A 25,728-nucleotide genomic window follows, 5' to 3' on the forward strand; every position below is an offset into this window, starting at 1 on the left:
TTCCAGATAACATTCCAAGGGGGAATCGGCTCGGGCATGCGGCGCGTTCGGAGTCCAGCAGTGTTTTTCCAAGTGCAGGCATTTCCCTCACCGTCTCCTCTCGCCTGTGGAAAAATGATGGGATTTTTCCGTCGAGTAACAGAACCTCCTTTATTGCTTTATTAAAAGATGCTTTTTGTGGGCAGCAAATGCTACAGCGCAACTTTCCATAGATGGATTCGATAAGTATTGAGGCTGACACAGACAATAAGGCGGGGGCGATGTTAACCTCTTACCACCCGCCTTAAAGGGGCTCGATGCAAGGTAGTCATTTTATGCTCACTACTGCCACCTCAGGTCAGACCCGAATTAACACCTTTCTGAGTGACAGGGCAGGATTTTAGAGGCAGATTTGGTGAATAAATCTGAGCTCATTCTACACATTAGGACATGGCTGGAACATGTAGGGGGAGGAAAATACTTACATTTTAACATTATTGACCTCTTAACTCCCGCCTGAATCAATTTTTGGGGGGTTTTCAACTAATTTTTGTAACTTTTTTGTAAATTTTTGGTCAAATTGTTTGGAAATTTTTTTGTCCTTTTTTGTCCTTTTTTTGCCCTTTTTTGTCCTTTTTTTTGCCACTTTTTCATCATTTTTTTGTGATTTTTTTCTCAATTTTTTGCCACTTTTTCATCATTTTTTTTGGTCAATTTTTGTCAATTTTTTGTCACATTTTAGTCTAATTTTTATCAAATTTTTTCCACTTTTTCATTATTTTTTTGGTCAATTTTTGGTCAATTTTTTTGTCCTTTTTTTGTCCATTTTTTGCCACTTTTTCATCATTTTTTTGTACATTTTTTCTAAATTTTTCGTCACTTTTTTGTCACATTTTAGTCTAATTTTCATCAAATTTTTTCCACTTTTTCATTATTTTTTTGGTCAATTTTTGGTCAATTTTTTTGTCCTTTTTTTGTCCATTTTTTGCCACTTTTTCATCATTTTCTTGTAAATTTTTTCTCCATTTTTCGTCACTTTTTTGTCATTTTCCCGTAATTTTTCCGGTCAATATTTGTGACATTTTTGCCACTTTTTCATAATTTTTTGCCAAATTTTTGTCCATTTTTTTGTCACATCTCCATCATTGTTTTCGTCTCAGTTCAGTTGCTATTTTAAACTCCTTATAGCCCCTTTAACCGAGGGCACTTTCTCCAGTTCGGCTTTGCCCAAATCCAAAGACCATGACTTTGTTGTGGCTTTTTGTCGTCACTTTTTCGTCAAATTTTCTTGTGTTTTTGTCACTTTTTTGTTGCTTTTCCAGCACATTTTTGTTCTTGGATGCTTTTCTTTTAAGCTTTTAGATTTGGTTAAAGCTCGGTTACGCCCTGGGGTAAGGGTAAAGTGAGAGGCCAGACCGGTGGCCCGAGAGCCAGTGGCCCTTCTGGACATATGGCCAGTCCGCCCCTGGTGCGATGAGTTGAACTGAAGGAAGAAGAGAACGAAGGGGAGTTCATTTCTTTGAGTAACGTTGTAGATAATTGGCTGAGAGACTGTTTGCTGCCGGCTGTGATTGGCAAACAAAGGCAGGTAATAGGAGTTAGGACCTTAACACTTGTTGCTTTCCCTCCTCGTTTTGATCTCCTCAAAGCAGACATTCGAAACGCTCGGAGAAGCATTTGTGACAGAGGGCAGTGGGCAGTGAGATGGTGATTTTCCTAACGCGCTGTGGGAGAGAACAGAGGAGCTTAATGTCGAGGGCAGGTTGGCAGACGACCAAAGAGGGTTTACATACAGCTGGGATCAGGAAGGAGACTTGAGAAACACTATACAACACGAAGGAAGAGGGAATGTTTAGACTGAGAAACACTCATTACTTACTGTTAGGAGTGGAAAATGGCTGCACATCACTTGGGATCTGATATTATGTGCCATGATGCAAGTAACAACAATGGTTTTTGATAGGGATGCACCGATACCACTTTTTCTAAAGCCGATACGAGTACGAGTACTTGGATTTAAGTACTCGCCGATACCGATACGAGTACAAGGCATTTTCTTCAACATTTTTACTTTTTTCACAGCAGATTGGTTTGTAATTAGTTAATTTACTCATGTACATTTCCTTAAGTAAAGTCGGCGACACATTTAAGAGCCGTTATATTAGAATTGTGCTGATGCCATTTATTTATTTATTATATTTTCATTCAATATAATTTTTAATTTTTATGTCTCTGTCCATCACAGACAGAAAAGCCCATGTCCTAAAGCTCCCAATGCCTGAGCTTTATTCATTTATGTGTTTTTATTTAACAATAGTATTGAGATGTTTCTTAAATGGTCTCTTTTCGTCTTTACTTCAGCTCCTGTAGATTTTCTCGTGTGTTTGTAGTAACTTAGCGAGAAGCTACAGCGTTTTCATTGTTCTGCTGCAGTTCATTTTGGCTCAATATAAACATGCTGTATGTCTTTAATCTGGATTTTCTGAGGACTTTTTAGTCGCTGGGTTAGTTTTTCAGATGAATAAACCCCTGGGCTTAAAACGGCGTCAGAATGGCCAAAACTGCTAGCCGCGAGTTAGCATCGTTAGCCTGTATGTTGTAAACACTGCAGACGCTGCAGCAAGTTAGCATCGTTAGCCTGTATGTTGTAAACACTGCAGACGCTGCAGCTCTAACAACATTTAGCTCTGGTTAAATCCAGCTCAGACTCTGGTTTAGGGAGTGTCATCTGTAGTAAAGTCAGCTCTATGTGGATATAAAGAATTCTCCAGTTTGTTGCTTCTTCTCTCCTCAGCTGAGAGCTGTGCCTCGTAGGTGCGCCGGCCGCACGTCAAATGGTATCGGGACCCCATGAATGAGTACAAGTATGAATACAAGCCTGTGGTATCGGCCTGATACCCGATACTGGTATCGGTATCGGTGCATCCCTAGTTTTTGAGGACCACACCAGTCTGTAAAGGGCTGCACAATTAATCAAATGTCAATTTTAAGTCATTAAATGAATTATACTACAATTAAAGCCTTTGAATAGCATTAGCACCTGCTCTTCTCTTCTCCTCTATCTTCTTCCTGCGGTTACTGAGATGGTGCAGAGTTACAGATATCTGGGTGTTCATTTGGACCATAAACCGGACTGGTCGGTGCTCGGAAATGCAGCACAAGAAAGGACCGAACAGACTTTGCTTCCTCAGAATGCTAAGCGATGAAATGTCGTCACTGTGCTGTGTTTTCCGCTGTTGTGCGCTGGGGGAGCTGCGTGATGGCAGGAGAGGAGAACCGGCTGGATAAGCTGGTCAGAAACTTCAGTGATGGGGAGGAGGGCGGGCTCTGTTGGTGAGCTGGTGGAGAAGAGAATGAGGAGCGTGATGCAGGCCGTCCTCAGTAACAGGATTTACCCCCCGCACGACTCTGCGGACACTCAGACGAGCCGCCGCAGTGACCGCTTCCTCTCACTGCAGGACGGAGAGGTTCTTCAGGTCGTTTGTCCCGGTGTAACGTGGAGATGCACGTCTTTGTCGAGCTGCACTGACAGTATCAACGCGCATGTCTTTGTCTCTCATTAAAAACTAACAGCTGGTAAACTTTGTCTTGCATAATATTACGTAACTAAAGAGCAGACGACTCTTTCCTCAGCAACTTTTACTACATTTAAACGGTCATGCTTTCTGATTATTGACAAAACTTGTTAAAGGCAAATTGTTTCAGCAGCTACGTCACTTACTAATTACATGTAGAATAGACTGGTTAATTCGACAGTAAAATGTGTGAAATCATGTTATTTGCTGAAAAAGGGCCGAATTTGTCCCCCGGGCCTGACGTTGCCGACCCCTGGCCTACATGATTCTTAAAAAAACCAAGAAAAAAACAAATGACTGAAAAAAAATCATCAAACTACGATCGAATAATGTCACTCTGGTAAAATAGCAAACACATTAGCTTATACGCTAATGAAAATACTGTATGTATATTTTATCTAAGTGATCTGGGGACCCCCCACATTTGTCTTGCGACCCCTTTGGTGGTCCTGACCCCCAGGTTGAGAACCGCTGCTGTAGAGAGTGCTTAATGTCTTTGCATTCCCTGGCAGTGGGAGGAACTGTGAGATGTACGACAAGAGCCCCGAGAACACAGAGTGCACCGTCGCTCTGCAGGTAGCTCCGCCCACACATGGCTCCGCCCACACATGACGGCGCCCACACATAACTCTGCCCACAAATAGCCCCGCCCACACATAGCTCCGCCCACTTCGGTCTGGTGTATTTCGTGGCTGCCCCCACGAATGGACAAGAGGAAGAAGATGAATGGATGAAAATGTGCAATTGCGCTGCCACTTTTAAAAGATACAGGCAATTTAAATAATTATTGGTCAATTTAAAAATGATCAAGTGAAACTGTGCTTTACTTCTGCCTCTACTTTGTCAGAGTTTCAATCAGGATTAACTAACCCTAACCCGACAGGACAACTACGGCTACAATGAAGGTTTAAACCCTAGAACACTCTCGCCCTAATTCATAACTCCGTCACTAACGCCGGGTGATTTTACCCGAGATTATCCACCCGTAAAAAGAAAAGATCAAAATCAAAACATGAACAACATGACGCGTGTGAGTCTTTTATATCAAACTGTGTCATGTCTACGTGAAAGAGAAGCATCATGAGAGACCAGATACAAATGATCCAAAATTACTGGAAAATTAGGAATTTTTTTTCTATTTTTCCAGTTGTTGTTTTTTTTTTTTTCTCTCTAAAAAATCCCTGGCAGTGGGAGACACAAACTCGTTCGTGGGGTTGAAGGTCAGACTGGATGTGGCCGGTTCTCTGGGCTCAATCGAGTCTTTGTCTGGAGCAAAGGCCTCATGCGTTCATCGGGGGCCCGTTCCTCTATTGTCATTTCTGTCTTACAAATCTTCTTTTAGGACACAGAAGCTAAAACATACTATATACTGAAAGCAGGTGATGTAGAAATATATTGATTGAGATCGCAATAGCATTTTAAAAGAAATATCCTGTAGGGCAGTGGTTCTCAACCTTTTAGAGCCGCGACCCCCATTGTATCAGTTAATTAGGATCGTGACCCCCACCCGGGTCAGACTATGGGAAAAACAGGGACATTTAACCCCTTAACTCCCGCCTGAACCGAGCACATTTTCTCCAGTTTGGCTTTACCCCAATCCAAAAGCTTCTGGAAAAAAGCAGTGAAAATAGCAACAAAACTGAGACGAAAACAATGATGGAAATGTGACAAAACAGTGAGAAAACATTGGCAAAAAAGTGACGAAAAATGGATGGAAAACTGGATGAAAAAATGACAAAAAATGACAAAAAATGACAAAAAAATGACCAAAAAAAATGACAAAAATTTGATCAAAAATTTACAAAAAAATGAAAAAATGTGACAAAAAAATGACAAAAATGTGACAAAATGTGACAAAAAAATGATGAAAAAGTTACAAGAATGAGTTGAATACCCAACAAAAAAATGATGGGAAAAAAAATCTGATGAGGAAAAAGATCCTCTCGGTCCAGGCGGGAGTTAAGAGGTTAAACCTATATAACTCTTAAAAAAACAAAGAAAAAACAACGGCTAAAACAAAAATGAATTAAATTTAGAACAAATAACGGCACCCTGGTAAAACAGCATGTTTGCTACGACACCATAATAATAATATTAAAATATATATTTTATCTATATGCTCTGGCGACCCCCCAAATTTGTCTCGTGACCCCCTAGTGGGTCCCGACCCCCAGGTTGAGAACCACTGCTGTAGATAGTGCTTAATGACTCTTTGACCACCTCCATGATTTTGCATTCCCTGACAGTGGGAGACACAAACTCAGCAGCTTATTATTAAGAATTGTTTGGCCGTCGACCAAAGGGTCACACAGCAAGGATCAACAAAACAAAAACAAGAAAAATGCACTTACTTCACGGAGGGGCAGTGGTGCAGTCGCTTTGAACCCCTCCCTGTCCGGTTCCCTCCTCCTCCTCCGCTGGGCCGGCGCGGGTCCAGTGCCGTGGGCTGCCATTCGGGGGGTTGAAGGTCAGACTGGATGTGGCCGGTTCTCTGGGCCTCAATCGAGTCTTTGTCTGGAGCAAAGGCCTCATGCGTTCATCGGGGGCCCGTTCCTCAAAGCCACAAAGCCGCCACAGTTCTGCTCACCCGCGGATCATCGCAGCACAGAAGGAATTATTGGAAAGGAATTTTTCCAGATCGTATCCCGTCAGTCGGTCACTCAAATGCTTGACGAGGGAATCCCCAAGTTAGAACGGATGATTATAAATGGCCAGTGTGGGATCATGCTTTCAGACCAGGGCTGGAGCCAGTATTATAGTATCAATTATGCATATTTTCCATTATAAATATGCAAAAGGAAGATTCCCATTTATATTTTTGACAGCTTATAGGTCGAGGAGGAGGAGTTGATACGTAACAATGCGAACATACATCATGGTGTGGAAAGACTAAGACCGGACCAACTCCAGCATCTCCAGATCTCATCAGTTATAGATCAGAGTTCAATCGAGTTGGTGACTTTTTCTTGGTCAAACAGATCAAACCCTAGAAGAAATGCCACATCTCCCAGTCCATTTAAACTGAGTGAAGAAAGGGAGTCGCTTTTGGTCGAAGGAAACTCTTTTATGGCAGTAGCGTCCAAGTACATGAAAGAACACTGAGATTGAAAGGAAGTGTAGATCTATTTGTTGAATAATACCACGTTTAAGATCTATATCATGCTATTTTAGCCATTCCAAAGTTAAGTATAGGCATTTATATGAATGATTGTACCTCTACCGCTATGGAGCACTCATTTTTGTGATAAATATAAGTGTTTTCTGGAGGTATTTTTCTAAGACAAAACGCTTCGATTCAGTTAACTCCGCCCCCTCTCTCCGCACATACTTTACCGTAATATAAATAAACAGCAATAAGTGAAATTGCTTCACGATGCAGTTATACAGAGTTGACATCTGCAACACAGCTTCATAAATGGCTAACACACACATGCTAATATGCTAACACACATGCTAATATGCTAACACACAAGCTAACACGCGTTTGGATTGACTCACCGCTCTGGTCCATCGCTGTTTACATTATGGGACTCGCGTTGGTTATAAAAGTTAATCCACTTTGGTTCTGGCGAAGGTTCACCAAACATCCATCAGTGACAGTCACAGAAAAACAACCAGAATAAGTTGCAACGAGCTCCATCTTCAGCTGCAGCGCAAACATGACTGATCTCTTCAGACGCTCAGCGGATGTGTTTCGGGCACATCCTTTTTCTTTTTTTACATTTTTTACTCTTTGTTTCTCTCTTACGACAGAAATAACGAAAACGCTGTTTTACAAATTAAAATCCGTCCGTAAGCATTGAATTAAGACATTACATTACAGACGTCGAGCACTTCCATTCCGCTGTTGTGACACAACTGAACACGTCAGTCGTTCACCAGGAGAGGGCGGAGCCTCAGAGAGCAGGAGGGCGGAGCCTCAGAGAGCAGGAGGGCGGAGCCTCAGAGAGCAGGATTCAGGACGATTACTGAGAGCTGCGTGAATGAAGCCACAAACCACTCTGGGGGTGTTTTTGATAAGGAAATAGCAAAACAACATGGCTAAAAGCTCTAAAAAGTCGATTTGCATGATATAGGACCTTTAAGAAGTATTTAGCCGAGATCTTTGTTATCTTGTACAATTTCGAGCGACACAAATGTTTGATTACAATATTTTTGGGAGGCCTCAAGGGATTTTCCAATCAATAAAGAAACTCTCTGGACATTAGTCTGCTTTCCTGTCCTCTGCATTCGACCCATCCTCCAGTGCCACTCCCCTGTTAAGAGCAGCATCGAGGGAGCGCCGATATTCCAAATCTTCATCGAGGTTCATGACCGGGAAAATCCGTTGCAGGAAAATGATCCTCTCGTGTGTGTTTTGGTAGGAGAGTAACGTCCCTCTGGTTTAGCACGGAGCCATGACTTTGCACTCTCATCAAAGGCTCCCACGCGGCGACGCAGAGTAGCCCAGTGTTCGGTGCCGGGCTGTTGGCGGGTGCCCACTCCAGTGATTAGATTATGTCCGGGTCAAATGGGCCGCTTTGAAGAGGATCTTTGAAGTGCTCCGTCTTTTTGTTGCACATTGAGGTCGAACAATTATTCCAATAAGTCTGACACTAACGGGCCGCACTCGGGCTCCCCGCTGGGCTCCGGGCCCCCTGTTTTCACGGGCAGCTTCCCTCGCCATAAATGATTCATTCGTGATCCATTTCAAAGTGATTAGTGATTGCATTAACGGCCAGTCTCGGAGACCGGCTCGAGACTCTTTGACTGATGTCTTGACAGCCGATAGTTCTGACTTTGGAGGAACAGAACACATTCGGGTGATTAAGTTGGTCTTCATCTAGAGCAGGAAAAATGCAAACCCAGTGTTGGTCGGGGGCCGCAAGTTAACAGCCGAAGCCTTTTGTATTAAGTCAGTTATGATTTAGCAACTTTTTATTGTTTGCTATAATATAACTTAAAATAGACTGTACATTACCGATCTGCACATTTTGAAGCTTCTAGAGCAGGGGGGCCCAAACTTTTTGTCTCCGAGGGCCAAAATGAAAAAGTGCCTGTGAGTCGCGGGCTAATTGTCCAACAGTCTGGTCAAATGCAACATCTGAAGGAATAAAAACCTTACAAGTCGTACAGAACCGAGCAGCACGAATGTTGCTAGGCTGTGACTACATGACCAGCACAAAGGAAATGCTGAGTAAACTAAAATGGTTGTCAGTGAAAAACAGACTCTTGTACTCTCTGTTATCCTCAGTAAAAAGTACTATGTCGACTAGATGTCCAAAGATCACTTATGAAAATCTCCTGTTCAGCCACGAGAAACACAAATATAAAACCAGACATGCAACGGCCAGAAAATTTCTCTTGCCAACAGTAAGATCGAATAGCATCACGAGGACCTTCACATACAGAGCTATGCAGGCATGGAATGGACTTCCAGACAGTCTAACGTTAGTGGAGGACAAGAAGAGATTTAAATTGTTACTGAGAAAACTCTTACAAACAAATGTGGATTGAATTTGGCGAATGAACGTGTCATGTGATATTCCTTTCTGAATGCAAATATGTGCTACTTTTATGTACAGCTTTTATAGGATTTTAGTAGGATATACAAATGTATTGATACACATTTTTGTATGATTTAAATACTGTTTTTACTTTTTGTGAATGGATTTAGTGGGACCCCAGGAAGAATAGCGACAGCATGACTGCGCTAATGGGGATCCTTTCAATAAACAATAAACAATAAACAATAAACACGGTGATGACAAGCACGAAAAAAACCTATATAACTGCAAATTATAAAGTTACTTGATTTTATTTTTTTCCAAAAACCTACATTTGAATTTGTTTCTATATATGCAAATGACATGCTATATTAAAACAAATGGTAACTATGGCAAAAGCCTCAACCATTGTAACAATTTAGTGCAAAAAAACAACAACACCTGTATCTACAGCACAGTGACTTTACCTCATTCGTTAACTCAAAGAAAATGCCGCGTTAGAGTATTTTGAAAGTGTAAGTTCAGCATCAATTGTCAGTTTTTAACACATGCTGTTGTTGATGTAACAACCTTTGCAATAAAAAATGGAAAAACTGTGAAAGTTGCTGCTACAACACTCTGTAGTGTTTCCTTAACTTTGTGAAAGGAGTGAAACAGCGCCCCCAATTTGACGCTGGTGGTCAGAAAGTGTACTGCATCCATATTTACTATTGAGAATGAATGGAAGAGAGTTAGTATTAACCACACGCAGCGCTAAAGGTCACTCTCTGACGGGCCAACAGAATTGTTTCGGCGGGCCAAATTTGGCCCGCGGGCCCCACTTTGGGCACCCCTGTTCTAGAGGTTTCCAATCAGCCAAACATTTGCTGAGCTTCTAAATGTGAAATCACAGACTTAGACAAGTAGCTTTTTGTAATGAATCCCATTTTGGTTCAGGGCATCAGTGATGTTTCAGGAGTCAGGTCCAGTTTCTGTCTGTGAGCCTGTTAAAGAAATGCAAAATGTACAACAAATGTCTTTTTAATGTAGTGCAGAAAAGCCCGACCAGGGATGATAATGAGCATCAGCTTCAAACTTGTTCTGTTCTGTGTTAATTTTCAATGACCCGTCAGATAATAAACACATCAGTGAATGTGTCGACTCGGACACTTTTCCAGACTCTGGTGTGTCTGAGATCAGCTCAGATTCACCTCATGTAAATAATGTGGAGTCACTGACCTCTGACCTCAGGCCTTTATGTGACCGACAGTTAGAGAATGGATGGGGTTATATTTGTTACTGTCAATGTTGCTGTAATTATTTGTCGTATTTTAATACATTTCCATATTCTCTATTTTTAATGTAACTGTGAATCATGTGTTCGCACATGTTTCCTTAATAAAGATTCATTGACCTGATAATGTAGCTCTGAGAGAAAAGGCTCCTCACTTTACTGCTGTGACGCTTTTAAACACTAATTACGATGTGTTCGCTTTGCAAAGTCATAAAGGTAAATATGGTAAAGGTGCTTTTTGTCTTTCTGCTGCTGCTGTAACTTCCCCAGCTCATGTTTAGCTGAACAACTGAAGTTTCTCCTCATGTTCTGACGTCTCCACCTGTTTCAGAAGCTCCTCTCCACTAGTTTTAGTCTGTTTCTCTGTTGAAAAAAGTTGATAAGTCGTCTGCAGAAGCGCCGCATCTCCTCCCTTCTAACGTGTTTAATGCAATTTACAGGCGGGCCACATATAAGAATATAAATAAGAAATGATCTCTGCAATAAATTAGCTCGCGGGCCGCATTTGGCCCCCGGGCCGCATGTCTGAGACGCCTGATCTAAAGGCTTCTTTTTGCAGCGCAGTAATGGAAACGTCCGTGCAAAGTGTCGGGACACAAAGGCAGATGTTTACAGACAACTGCAGTCGCTGGAGCAGAAGGAGGAACAGAGCCCTCCTGCTGCGAGTCCAGGGAGCCAGAAGGAAAACATATTTTAACTTTTAATTAGGCAACTCGCAGGCACCAAAGAAGAAGCTGCTGCCGTCCATTACCCACCTGTGCTCTGATAAGTGAGATGATGAGGTGCCAGATTGTTCCCAGATCCTAGAAGGTGGCGGTGTCTCTCTGTTAGTTATTAAAGAGATTTTGTGCTCTTAAAAAAGGTCTTAAAAAGTGTTGCAGATCCCCTGTATAAACTCATCCCTGTGTAGAAGTGCTATGCTACAGATGTATTTGGAAAGTGAGGAATGAGTTTGGACTAGGGTTGAACGATACGGACAAAATTTCATATCTCGATATTCTTGCCAGATATCTCCACATCAATACGATATGATATTACTTTTATTGAGAAAATCTGTGTGGTTTATATCTTGCTTTTTTTCGATTTTAAGGTTTTGAATGTTCATATGTCGATATCAATACGAGTTTGGACCACTACTAACCTTTTTATTTAGTGCTTTTGTCTTTCATTGTTTGTGATAAAACAGAATTAACAATTTACATTTTTTAACCACCAACTCTGCTCAAACAGATGCCATATTTATTCCACAATAACTGTTCCAAATAAAGAAAACATATCAGTAAAATGTCTTCATGAAACTAACAGTGCTCATTATTTTTAGACGGGCATTTGGTTTGTTTGTTAGCAGTGGACTGTTCCACCACTGTTCGCTTAACCTCTGACCACCCGCCAAAACCAAATCCATTCTCTCCTCTTTGCCATTTTCCTCACTTTTTATTTCCCTTATGTGTTTTTGTCACTTTTTTATTGCTTTTTTGCTGCTCTTTTGTCACTTTTTTTGCTGGATTTTTGTAATTTTTCTGCTGGATTTTTGTCTTTTTTTTTAGCTGTTTTATTGTATTTTTTGGGGGATTTTTGTCACTTTTTTGCTGATTTTTTGTCTTTTTTCTGCTGAATTTTTGTCACTTTTTTGCTGAATTTTTGTCTTTTTTCTGCTGAATTTTTGTCACTTTTTTGCTGGATTTTTGTCTTTTTTCTGCTGAATTTTTGTCACTTTTTTGCTGAATTTTTGTCTTTTTTTTCTGGATTTTTGTCACTTTTTTGCTGGATTTTTGTCTTTTTTTCTGCTGAATTTTTGTCACTTTTTTGCTGAATTTTTGTCATTTTTCTGCTGAATTTTTGTCACTTTTTTGCTGGATTTTTGTCTTTTTTCTGCTAGATTTTTGTAATTTTTCTGCTGGATTTTTGTCTTTTTTTAGCTGTTTTATTGTATTTTTCTGCTAGATTTTTGTCTTTTTTCTGCTAGATTTTTGTAATTTTTCTGCTGAATTTTTGTCACTTTTTTGCTGATTTTTTGTCTTTTTTCTGCTGAATTTTTGTCACTTTTTTGATGGATTTTTGTCTTTTTTTCTGCTGAATTTTTGTCTTTTTTCTGCTGAATTTTTGTCTTTTTGCTGGATTTTTTGCCTTTGTTTTTGCTGTTTTATTGTATTTTTTTGCTGGATTTTTGTCTTTTTTTCTGCTGAATTTTTGTCACTTTTTTGTTGAGTTTCTGTCATTTTTCTCGCTTTTTTGTGTCACTTTTTAGCGTTTTTTTGTTGTGTTCACATCCTCATTTTCTTCTCGTTTTTTTGCCTCTGTTTTGTAGAAGCTTTTCCATTTGGAGAATTTGGAGAAAACATGTTCAGGTGGGAGTTAATGGCCACTAGCGTCTAACTGCGAGCTCCAGTGCAAACATTGACTCCCTCCTTAGCCCCGCAGTCTGAAAATCAGAGCCTGGCAGGACCGAGCCGTCAAAGCGCCGGCGGGGCGGGCGAGGACGGGGCACCCTGCGGACACGGGCTATTTAAAGTTTCAGCGGCGAGACGGCTGAGAGCGGAGAAATTACAATGATGCGGATGACACTTTGTGAATATTAAAGCTGTCTGCGCAGAGATGAAGCTCCCTTTAAAGAAGTTTGATCGCCGTGGCCTTGACAAAATTCTCCAAAGTAATCAAAGAGCGGGAAAGTTCTAATGTGATATAGATTTTTCCATTGGAGGTTGTTTTATTAGTGAAATACCTAAAAAGTGCTTGTTCGGTTTTGAAATTTGCAGGAGTCAATACCGAAATGGGTCAATACCACAGTTCATAGTATTCGTCTTAAGTTGCCTTTAATGACTGTTCTTTAACCCCTTAACTCCTGCCTGAACCGAGCACATTTTCTCCAGTTTGGCTTTACCCCAATCCAAAAGCTTCTGGAAAAAAAGCTGTGAAAAAAGCGACAGAACTGAGACAAAAACAGTGATGGAAATGTGACAAAAAAAGTGGGAAAACATTGACAAAAAAGGTACGAAAAATTGATGAAAAAGTGGCAAAAATGTCACAAAAATGTCTCAAGAAATTGACAAAAAATTTATGAAAAAAATGACAAAAATTTGATAAAAAAAGACGAAAAAATGACAAAAAAATGACAAAAAAATGACAAAAAAATGACAAAATGTGACAAAAAAAATGACAAAAATTTGATATAAAAATGACCAAAAAATGAAAAAAAAAATGAAAAAAATGTGACGAAAATGTGACAAAAAAGGACAAAAAAATGAGGAAAAAATGACAAAAAAATGACAAAAAAATGACAAAATGTGACAAAAAAATGACAAAAATTTGATATAAAAATGATCAAAAAATGAAAAAAAAAATGACGAAAATGTGACGAAAATTTGACAAAAAAAGGACAAAAAAAGGACGAAAAAAGGACAAAAAAATTGCAAAAAAATTACAAAAATTTGATAAAAAAATGACGAAAAAATGATGAAAAATGTGACAAAAATGTGATAAAAAATGGACGAAAAAAAGGACGAAATAATGCCGAAAAATGAGAAAGAAATGACAAAAAAGTTACAAAAATGAGTTGAATACCCAACAAAAAAATGCTGAAAAAAAAATAAAATAATTTGATGACGTGAGGAAAAAGATCCTCTCGATTCAGGCGGGAGTTAAGAGGTTAAGTCATAACACAAACCAAACCTTTTACATTTGGTGTTATGTCCTTTCCTTGTAATATAATGTGCGTGTTTGACAGTTGTGTCCATTCATATTCAATCCCCCCATGTTCTCGCTTCATTTTATAAAATCCTCCTGACCTCAGACACTCTCCCTCCCTGCCCCACGTTCGCCTCATGTTGTTAGTACAAGGTGCCGTCTTGTGTCCGAGCAGTTTGACCTACATGTTTGATGACCTGCCACGCTGCTGAAGCAGAACTTCTCTGTGTGGACCAGTGATATAACGCCGGCTCCCTCTCGCCCCCCTCGCCCCTCTCGCCCCTCTGCCCCTCTGCCTCGGATGTTCCACTGGGTAAACCTGGCGGGAATGTGGAGGCCCCTCTGCCGTCACTCATGGAGGATTTGCTTCTTCTTTCCTCTCTTGCCCTTGACACACTTTCGACGCAAGCTCAAGTTCCCACTCGTTACTTCCTGAGCTCATATTTACCTTTTGATATCTTCTTTTACACCCTTTTCAATGCGTCCTGATGATTTCCTCGTCTCCGTACAGACTTCAATCAGTACAATCAAAGAGGGAATATCTTATTATGGAAGATCTTTTGAAACATCCACACTAATTTGCTTCTTTGGGAAATTGATTTTTTTCTTTACATATTGGAGTAAAAGCAAGAAAGCACAGGCTGAATATAACATCCCTTGTATTGGCATGGACAATTTAGATGCTTTGCTCTTGTAAAGGTCATTGTGTGATGTTCTAAGCAGCATTTGTGGGTTTATAGTCCACACTGAACTGCAAGTGAGATGTGAAAATAGACGCTGTGATTCTCGCTCTCCACCACAGTCACGCTCTTTGACTTTTCCCTCAGAGAGCAAAGAGTTAGTGTTTCTCCAACCACACGCTCCTTTGTTTGAATATTATTCGAGCTAATCTGATGAAGTAGTAACGACATAACGGGCATCACAGCTATAGCTCCTGCGGTCGACGTTTATTGTGTGGTTTTGTGACATTTCTCTCTGTGTTCTTGTTTCCAGTTTATTACCGAGCGCTCGTCAACTTCACCGACTCCCTGGTGTGGACCCCGGACTTCGACAACATCTTCTCCCCCTCCTTCACCGAGGTTTCCGACGCCGTGGTCGACACGGTACGAGCACAGACCAGCGTTTCAATTACAACTAACCCGTCTTCAGTATAACATTATTCATTATTGTACATCACTAAACCATTTCAACACCGCAGGTTCTAATGAAGTTCTTTTATGACCAAATATTGCAATGTTTGTGTAGCGACATGTTGTGTGACTCTAAATCCACACTTATTTAGCATTACAATTACAAGAGCCTTCACCTTAATTATTGTTACTATTGGTTGGATCTTTGAATCAAGGTAAAACTAATATGGAGCTCAGATTTGCTTAAAGAGGGGGTATTCTGCTTTTTTCAGTCCCATAGCACCAGTCTAATGTAATAATTCTACACAATTCTAACCAAACAACTAACCTTTTACTGTGAGGCAGAGCTGGCATGAAGGTTTTGAGCAGAAATAAAGGTGTGGGGGCAATTTAAACCCACGGCCATGGGAAGATGTTTTAGTTAGGGGGCGCTGAGGGACAACATTTACCCCCAAAATACTTCTTCTGTGCATAAATCCTATTTATTAACCTCTTAACTCCCACCTGAACCGAGAGCATTTTCTCCAGTTCAGCTTTACCCAAATCCTGTAGGCCAGTGTAACGGCTCATTTGAAAGACCTACAAAACTAAATGGATCTTTTTCCTCACGTCAGATTTTTTTTCATCACTTTTTTTGTCGGGCGGTCGTCTCATTTTTGTCAAATTTTCTGGACTTTTTTGTCACTTTTTCATCAAATTATTCGCATTTTTTTGTCTAATTCCTATCATTTTTTCGTCCATTTTTTTTCACTTTTTTGTCATTTTTTGTCATATTTTGTCACTTTGTCAAATTAATCTCATTTTTTTGTAATTTTTTCTAAATTTTTTGTCATTTTTTGTCACTTTTTCTAAATTTTTTGTCACTTTTTCGTCAAATTAGTCGCATTTTTTTGTCAAATTCTTATCATTTTTTGTCCATTTTTTCATCAAATTTTTCTCACTTTTTTTTCAAATTTTTGTCAAGTTTTGTAATTTTTTGTCACTTTTTCGTCCTTTTTTTCCAGCATTTTTTGAAAAAAAATTCTCACTTAAATTTTTTTTTTTTTTCCATTTTTTGTAATTTTTTTATTTTGTCACTTTCTCGTCAAAATTATTTGCATTTTTTGTGTTAAATTGTTGTCACTTTTTCGTCCATTTCTTCTCAGTTTTCGTCAATGTTTTCTCACTTTTTCCACATTTTCATCCTTGTTTTCGTCTCAGTTTTGTTGCTATTTTCACACCTTTTTTCCAGAAGCTTTTTGGATTGGGGTAAAGCTGGAGAAAATGTGCTCGGTTCAGGTGGGACCAGGGGGTGCTGCAGCGCCCTCAGCACCCTGGGTTCCCACGGCCTTGTTTAAACCTCTGCTGGTCAAAGGTTTTGCGGCACTAACCACCGATCTACGGCCCTTCACCCTGTGTACGCTTCAGTATGCGGCCCCCCATGAAAAAAGTTTGGACACCCCTGCCTTAGAATTAATTATTTTCACTATTGGTTTTGGATCTTTGAATTAAGATAAAACTAATATGGAGCTCAGATTTGTTTAATATTAGTATTTTTGAGTAATCTGTAAAAACTCTGATGGCGGCCATTTTAGGGATAGGTTTGCCTGAGTCCTCCTAGGAACGCCCCCACCTCCTGGAGACGCCTCCGAGCTTTGGTCACCAGCCGAGTAACCGACCACTGCTCCTCAGCAGAACCCCCTCCCCACTGATGCCACAGACAGCGTGTGGAGGGGGCGTGTCTAAAGGCTCAGAGGTTCTTAAAGAGACAGAGGCCTATTTCAACACATTCACTACAGCCATTTTGAGAGAGACATTTAACCCCTTAACTCCCACCTGAACCGAGCACATTCTCTCCAGTTTGGCTTTACCCCAATCCAAAAGCTGAGACAAACAAAACTGAGACGAAAACAATGATGGAAATGTGACAAAAAAGTGAAGAAAAACTGATGAAAAAGTGGCAAAAATGTGACACAAAATTGACAAATATTTGATAAAAAAAATGACAAAAAAATGAAAAAAATGAAAAAAAAAATGATTAAAAAATGTGACGAAAAAATGAAAAAAATGTGACAAAAAAATTATAAAAAAATTATAAAAAAATGAAAAAATTTGATTAAAAAATGAAAAAAATGTGACGAAAAAATGAAAAAATGTGACAAAAAAATGAAAAAAATTTGATAAAAAAAATGACGAAAAAATGAAAAAAATGTGACAAAAAATGAAAAAAATTTAGCAGAAAAATGACAAAAAAAAGTTACAAAAACGAGTTGACTACCTACAAAAAAATGGTGGAAAAAAAATCTGATGACGTGAGGAAAAAGATCCTCTCGGTTCAGGCGGGAGTTAAGGGGTTAAAGAGACAGAGGCCTATTTCAAGACATTCACTACAGCCATTTTGAGAGAGACATTTTATACAAGGCAGTTATTCTAATTTACTGCATTTACAGACCAACAGAAGGTTTGTCATCATTGTAGTGAGATATAGACTGGTGCTATGGGACTGACAAAAGCAGAACACCCCCTCTTTAAGTATTACCACTGAAGTGCACGAAGTATCACTGTAAGTACTTGGTAATTACCTCTGTAAGTACCAGGGATGTACCACAATAAGTACCTAGGAGTTACCAGGCTGTATTCTAAAGTGCTACTTGTTACTTTTACTTATTAGGCTTCCCTTCCCTTTTTTTCCTGTCATTATGTGCTTTAGACTAAATGACACATATTTTCAGCACTTTAGAACACACGGCACATACGTTTTGCATGACCAAAAGGGTTTGTTTTTTTCTTGTGTTTTCAGATTGTAGCATCAGGTACATCATACACAAAATCTATTATAATTCCAGCTCACCCTGTTTTCTTTGGACCTCGTGAAACAACTTCTCATAAATGTTAATGTCCCTGAACATGCTTTAAATGTACAGTACACTGCGTGCTGCGTTTAAGATGCACGGCCCCGCTTTGCATTTGTCCGAAAATTAGCATTTGATTATTTTCAGAACTGTTCGGCTCCACCGTCGAGACAAACGGCTCCAAACTGTGGTCGAGCGCGGCGCGGGGGGAGATTAACGCGGCCTTATAAGGACGGGGCTTTTGATTTATGTCTGGACTTGTGTGACCTCAAGTTCCCAAAATAAAAGTTGGATTTTGCGCGGCCTCGTTTTAACCAAATCTGGCTCTCTGTCCTTCAGCTGGAGTCGGAGTACAACAGGATCCCAGGTGTCCAGACGGTCAGCGTGGTCCTCATCAAGTAAGAGTTCAGGCTGGTACAATGTGGGTTAAGTGGAGCTTTGTGGAGAGACGTTTACTTTGCTTTTCATGCGAAGCTCTTGTTCTGAAAATGTGATGTTTGAAGTGGATTGGATTGGCTCGTTATCATCACAGATCCTCACTCTGCATTGATATGATTCCTTTAAAACATCATTGTAACTGCTTGTTTACCATCAATGGTGACTGTGCGTAGGTAATGCCATACGCAGCTCTTTGGAAAGTCATTTTAATATCTTTTAAAGGTGACACAAAACACTCACTACATTGTTATTCCTCATCATGTCCAGTGTCTGCTCTCTGTGCACCAAATCCAAGACAATTTTACTGTAGAAGTGCACAAACATTTCAAGTTGAATATGCTGTCAAGGGAAGACTTCAGATCGAGATAAGGCCCGTGATTTCCTGTCACCGGCCCACAATTAGCTGAAGAGCCGTCAGAGTCTCTATCATTACTCAGATGCAATTACACAATTTCTCCACTAGAGGGATGTGACGCCTGTTATATCGCTTTGGTGGGTTGCTTTTTTGAGTCATGGTTCACAGATAATCTGGTATAATGAGCGATGGGCCTCTGGGACATCACACTCATGCCCCTCACATTGTGAATATCAGAGGAAATAGTTTATTGTAACTCCCTCCAGGAACCACAGAACCTCAGACCTCTGTTTTTTATACATTTTAGACAAATGTTTGCAAAGAAGTGCATGCTGGGAGTTGTCAGGTGACTCGTCGTCAGCGCAGTTTGAAAATCTTCTAGTTTCCATTGAAAGGATTTATAATGTTTGGCCTTTTTTGGACTTCTGTTCTCACTCCACAGCTCTCTGACTCTGTGGTGAGTTTTACCGCTTCATCTTCATCTACAGTTGATCATTTGGTTGGTTTTGAGAAGTTTATTTGTGTTGCAGTCGCGAGAGAAACGGAACGCACATTTTAAGATTGTTAAGTCATTTTACAAAAGTTCCTTCAAGTTATAAATGACAAGATTAAAGTGTTGAGTCTCTGAGGCGTGAGCTTGAATTCGGCAGAAACAACATACACCTATTGTCCTCGATTCGTAGCTTATACTGTTTTAGTTCAAGCAAAGGGTTTATTGTTTTGCTCATCACCTCGACTATTGCATTGAATATGACAGTTTTTTTTAGAGGGCCGGTCTTGACCCAAAAGTCCCGGGCCGATTTTTTTCTGCCAGTCCAGCCCTGCCTATATGTCTCAGGCTCTCAGTCGTACAGGAGTTAACTAATGAAGGTTCTTCTTCATCTTCTCTGTAGTTGAAGTGTCGAACATTTCGCCCCAACGCTAAAGTTTCAGCTCAGCCCACAGCCCAGATAAAGACCACATTCAATTGAAATCGACACCTCAACTCGTAGAAAATCGTACAATGACTTAACATTTTTCCCCATCTCCTGTGTAGCGTAAAGCTATATAAAAGACATTAAAAAAACACACACAGGGACACACTTTGGTAAGATATCTTCATTTGTTTTTAATCGTTAGGTAGACTTACAACACGTCAAGAACTCTGAGAGACAAACAAAAGAAGAAATTGCTCCAAATCTGGCGACTGTAAAACGACATGAAATAAACAGCTTCCGTGTGCGTGCGTGTGGCGTCTTCAAAGTGATGAGGTAGAGGTGGTCACAGAGTAAACAGACGTACAATACTGACCGGCCCCTATGTGGGTCAAACAGCGGACGGAGAAAACTGGAAATACTGCGATGAATAGGTTTGGTTTGGACACAATCTTCATCTGGCATCCAAGAGCTTTCAATTTGTCAAGCGCTTTTTTAATCATAATCATTTTGGGGATTTTAGATTTTGGGAGCACCAAATTGTACATATATTTTGTACAATTAACTACAATTAACTTCAGCTACTCTCACCAGCAGTAGTTAAACATCTTTGTAGTTATGAGGTGGAGGTGAACAAACCTCAAAGCTGCCGACCCCTCCTTTGAGGACAGAGAGGTTAAAGTTGTATCTAAAGATAGACGTTGGTTTGAGGGAGGAGTCAGAGAAGCAATTTTTGTGAATGAAGAAAATCTCTATGAACTGTACAACAATCTCCTTCGCTCTGTCACGCTAATGAGGCTGAAACTCAGCCTGGGACAGATCAATAGGCTGGTAATTAGCAGTGATCAGCTGAGATTAGGGCCATTCAGACTGAAACTCAGGTGTGAGTGAGGTCGTTAGGACTTAGAACTACAAAGACTCATAACTACAAAGGTGTTTACCCACAGGTGAGAGTAGCCATTAATATAAGGGGGGGGGGGGGGACTCCTCCCTGTGGTCTAGGGGCTGAGCTGAAACTTTAGTGGTGCTGACGAATCCTTTTGGCTGAGAGGAGAAACATTCAACTACAAAGTACAGAAGAGGACTCAAGAACCTTCACTTAACATGCCGATAGATGATGTTTTATAACTTGTCATTCCCACGCCCGCCTGCAGGGAGTGTTCTAGGCTACTTTGAAACCCTCAGCAGAAGAATATCTGACTTCTTATTGTCTGTGGAAAAGCTGGCCAATGTGGTTAAGTAGGAGGCAGAATCAAAACTTCCGTAGTTCCCAGTTTATTGCACCGTGGGGAAAAAAAATCAAACTGTACATATTTACAAAAAAGAACTGTCAAAAAAACTCAACAAACTCATACAACAGAACTTAACTGAACTCAGGAAAACTCCCCATGCACACGGCTACATTGTCCCCTCTTGACTGAGAGCACGCCCCTTTTATAGCAGGAAGCCCCTCCCCTGGTAGGTAGTTTACGTTTTACATTCACAGGTTTCTTTTACAGACACTTTCTCACTCGTGGCGTTCATCCCCTAATGTGTCTACGCTTTGCCCCCCCTCAAACACACAACACTGAGCAGAAGCAAACAAATGTTAAAGAAACACAAAACTCAAAACCAATCCCCCCCCTGCACATGGACTGGTCCATGGGATGCCCCAAGATTTTAAAATGGCCGCCCAACGAGGCCACACCTCCTCTGTGTGACCGGGTGGTGAGTGTTACCCATTTGATGTGTTGCTTTCAAACTAAACATTTTACACAAAGTAAAGATTTTAAACTAAATAGAGTGTGTGATGCTTAAATGAAAATGTCAACCAAATAAACCAAACAAACCCGGTGTAAAGATTTTAAACTACCCCCCATTTCAGGCTACCCCCCGGTAATTTGAAATCAGTTTCAAGTTACCCCCGGGGGTAAGATGAACGCGATTTCAAGCTACCCCCCCTGATTTCAGATTACCCCCCTCTCAACTGCTTTCTTCATCCATAAAATACCTTACAGGAACCGCAGTTGGAGCCGTAACCTTAAGGATAGTGGAGTTTACGAGCTAAAGCTAACCTTACCTTAGCCCTAACCTTAAGGATAGTGGAGTTTACGAGCTAAAGCTAACCTTACCTTAGCCCTAACCTTAAGGATAGTGGAGTTTACGAGCTAAAGCTAACCTTACCTTAGCCCTAAACTTAAGGATAGTGGAGTTTACGAGCTAAAGCTAACCTTACCTTAGCCCTAAACTTAAGGATAGTGGAGTTTATGAACTAAAGCTAACCTTACCTAAGCCCTAAACTTAAGGATAGTGGAGTTTATGAACTAAAGCTAACCTTACCTTAGCCCTAACCTTAAGGATAGTGGAGTTTACGAGCTAAAGCTAACCTTACCTTAGCCCTAACCTTAAGGATAGTGGAGTTTACGAGCTAAAGCTAACCTTACCTTAGCCCTAACCTTAAGGATAGTGGAGTTTACGAGCTAAAGCTAACCTTACCTTAGCCCTAAACTTAAGGATAGTGGAGTTTACGAGCTAAAGCTAACCTTACCTTAGCCCTAAACTTAAGGATAGTGGAGTTTATGAACTAAAGCTAACCTTACCTAAGCCCTAAACTTAAGGATAGTGGAGTTTATGAACTAAAGCTAACCTTACCTTAGCCCTAAACTTAAGGATAGTGGAGTTTGCGGACTAAAGCTAACCTTACCTTAGCCCTAAACTTAAGGATAGTGGAGTTTGCGGACTAAAGCTAACCTTACCTTAGCCCTAAACTTAAGGATAGTGGAGTTTATGAACTAAAGCTAACCTTACCTTAGCCCTAAACTTAAGGATAGTGGAGTTTATGAACTAAAGCTAACCTTACCTTAGCCCTAAACTTAAGGATAGTGGAGTTTATGAACTAAAGCTAACCTTACCTTAGCCCTAAACTTAAGGATAGTGGAGTTTACGAACTAAAGCTAACCTTACCTTAGCCCTAAACTTAAGGATAGTAGAGTTTACGAACTAAAGCTAACCTTACCTTAGCCCTAAACTTAAGGATAGTGGAGTTTATGAGCTAAAGCTAACCTTACCTTAGCCCTAACCTTAAGGATAGTGGAGTTTACGAGCTAAAGCTAACCTTACCTTAGCCCTAACCTTAAGGATAGTGGAGTTTACGAACTAAAGCTAACCTTACCTTAGCCCTAACCTTAAGGATAGTGGAGTTTACGAACTAAAGCTAACCTTACCTTAGCCCTAACCTTAAGGATAGTGGAGTTTACGAGCTAAAGCTAACCTTACCTTAGCCCTAACCTTAAGGATAGTGGAGTTTACGAGCTAAAGCTAACCTTACCTTAGCCCTAAACTTAAGGATAGTGGAGTTTACGAGCTAAAGCTAACCTTACCTTAGCCCTAAACTTAAGGATAGTGGAGTTTATGAACTAAAGCTAACCTTACCTAAGCCCTAAACTTAAGGATAGTGGAGTTTATGAACTAAAGCTAACCTTACCTTAGCCCTAAACTTAAGGATAGTGGAGTTTGCGGACTAAAGCTAACCTTACCTTAGCCCTAAACTTAAGGATAGTGGAGTTTGCGGACTAAAGCTAACCTTACCTTAGCCCTAAACTTAAGGATAGTGGAGTTTATGAACTAAAGCTAACCTTACCTTAGCCCTAAACTTAAGGATAGTGGAGTTTATGAACTAAAGCTAACCTTACCTTAGCCCTAAACTTAAGGATAGTGGAGTTTATGAACTAAAGCTAACCTTACCTTAGCCCTAAACTTAAGGATAGTGGAGTTTACGAACTAAAGCTAACCTTACCTTAGCCCTAAACTTAAGGATAGTAGAGTTTACGAACTAAAGCTAACCTTACCTTAGCCCTAAACTTAAGGATAGTGGAGTTTATGAGCTAAAGCTAACCTTACCTTAGCCCTAACCTTAAGGATAGTGGAGTTTACGAGCTAAAGCTAACCTTACCTTAGCCCTAACCTTAAGGATAGTGGAGTTTACGAACTAAAGCTAACCTTACCTTAGCCCTAACCTTAAGGATAGTGGAGTTTACGAACTAAAGCTAACCTTACCTTAGCCCTAACCTTAAGGATAGTAGAGTTTACGAGCTAAAGCTAACCTTACCTTAGCCCTAACCTTAAGGATAGTGGAGTTTACGAGCTAAAGCTAACCTTACCTTAGCCCTAACCTTAAGGATAGTGGAGTTTACGAACTAAAGCTAACCTTACCTTAGCCCTAACCTTAAGGATAGTGGAGTTTACGAGCTAAAGCTAACCTTACCTTAGCCCTAACCTTAAGGATAGTGGAGTTTACGAACTAAAGCTAACCTTACCTTAGCCCTAACCTTAAGGATAGTGGAGTTTACGAACTAAAGCTAACCTTACCTTAGCCCTAACCTTAAGGATAGTAGAGTTTACGAGCTAAAGCTAACCTTACCTTAGCCCTAACCTTAAGGATAGTGGAGTTTACGAGCTAAAGCTAACCTTACCTTAGCCCTAACCTTAAGGATAGTGGAGTTTACGAGCTAAAGCTAACCTTACCTTAGCCCTAACCTTAAGGATAGTGGAGTTTACGAACTAAAGCTAACCTTACCTTAGCCCTAACCTTAAGGATAGTGGAGTTTACGAACTAAAGCTAACCTTACCTTAGCCCTAACCTTAAGGATAGTAGAGTTTACGAGCTAAAGCTAACCTTACCTTAGCCCTAACCTTAAGGATAGTGGAGTTTACGAGCTAAAGCTAACCTTACCTTAGCCCTAACCTTAAGGATAGTGGAGTTTACGAACTAAAGCTAACCTTACCTTAGCCCTAACCTTAAGGATAGTGGAGTTTACGAGCTAAAGCTAACCTTACCAGATGAAAAGTTACGAGAGTTGTAGCTATTATTAGCAATTAACATCCGGGCATTTTCTATTTAACACAGCCGTGCCAAACAAACAATTCATATTGCGGCGGGGGTAATCTGAAATCAGGGGGGGTAACTTGAAATCAGTTTCAGGTTACCCCCCGGTAGTCTGAAATCAATTTCAAAGTACCGGGGGGTAAGGTGAATGGGGGGGTAGTTTGAAATCGCTACACCGGGATAGTTTAGCTTCACTATTTAGTTGGTTATTGCAAAAAAAAAAGGACAAATGTGAAACAATGAATACCTGAACATAACTAAATAACGTGACAAAATAAACTAAGGGAACAAAGCGACCTCACACTTTGTCACATTGTCTTTTCTTTACTTAAACTATTTCCTACATTTCTATCATGCAACTTTCTGAAACTAAACTGGCAGATCATGCTTTGATTCGGATCCACTGCTCACTGTGCGTGTGCCCTGACAGGAAGATGGTCCGGGACAACGGCGTGGACATGTTTGTGGAGCTGGACGTGGGCTCCGACTACAACAGCAACGACAATCAGATCCGCAGCGTTTTGTACAACGTGGTCCAAGAGGGCGCCATCGCCTCCTACGTCACGTCTGTGCAAGGCTTTCAGTTCCGGCGCCTCGGGGAAGGTAAGTGTCTCCTCCCGCCTCTGCTTCACGCAGCCTGGAAGTGGATCTCGTCATCTATTGTGACCTTATCTCAGATGGAGGCCGGACATGGTGATAGTTAGGATTTTTGGTAGAGAATGGGTTCACAAACTTGCTAGATAAATATTATGACTCAAACTCCTTTCAGCGAAACAACTAGAGGTCGACCAATATCCCACTAATATATCGGGCCGATATTTTACAACATCAGCGAGTGGCCGATCTAGCACCGAAACAAAGCCGAGATCGCCGGGACCGAAAGTAATAGAGATGTTTTTGCTTTGGAAAGAGCGAAGTCAGGATTTTAAAGGAATAGGCCACCGTTTTTACATACTGAGATATGTTCTTACCTCACTTTAGCCGTGTTAATATATCCCCGTCTGGTCTTTGTCCGTGCGCTCACACATACGCAGCCTCTCCCACATGTCTCATAGCTCCAAAAAAGCTCACGATAGAAGCTACCAAGCTCTTCCACGTGTTCCCTATTTAAATAAAGTTACGTGAAGTGTTTTCATGCGAAGTATATTTACACAGAAATGTAACATGTCGATTTTATAAGCAAATAAAAAGGGGAACTA

The 25,728-nt window shown here is 40.5% G+C and overlaps 1 protein-coding gene across 1 annotated transcript in view; it reads left to right on the forward strand.

Moving 5' to 3' along the window:
• The window catches only part of hspg2 (heparan sulfate proteoglycan 2), a 418,468-nt gene that overhangs the window by 161,150 nt on the left and 231,590 nt on the right, over positions 1-25,728 (forward strand). Inside the window, exons 5-7 of the mRNA XM_079558863.1 lie at positions 14,991-15,100; positions 18,298-18,356; positions 24,960-25,132. Of these exons, the coding sequence (XP_079414989.1) occupies positions 14,991-15,100; positions 18,298-18,356; positions 24,960-25,132 (342 nt within the window). The remainder of the gene's footprint in view (positions 1-14,990; positions 15,101-18,297; positions 18,357-24,959; positions 25,133-25,728) is intronic.

Source organism: Gobius niger (assembly GCF_951799975.1).
Source record: "Gobius niger genome assembly, chromosome: 6".
NCBI classification, from domain to species: domain Eukaryota; kingdom Metazoa; phylum Chordata; class Actinopteri; order Gobiiformes; family Gobiidae; genus Gobius; species Gobius niger.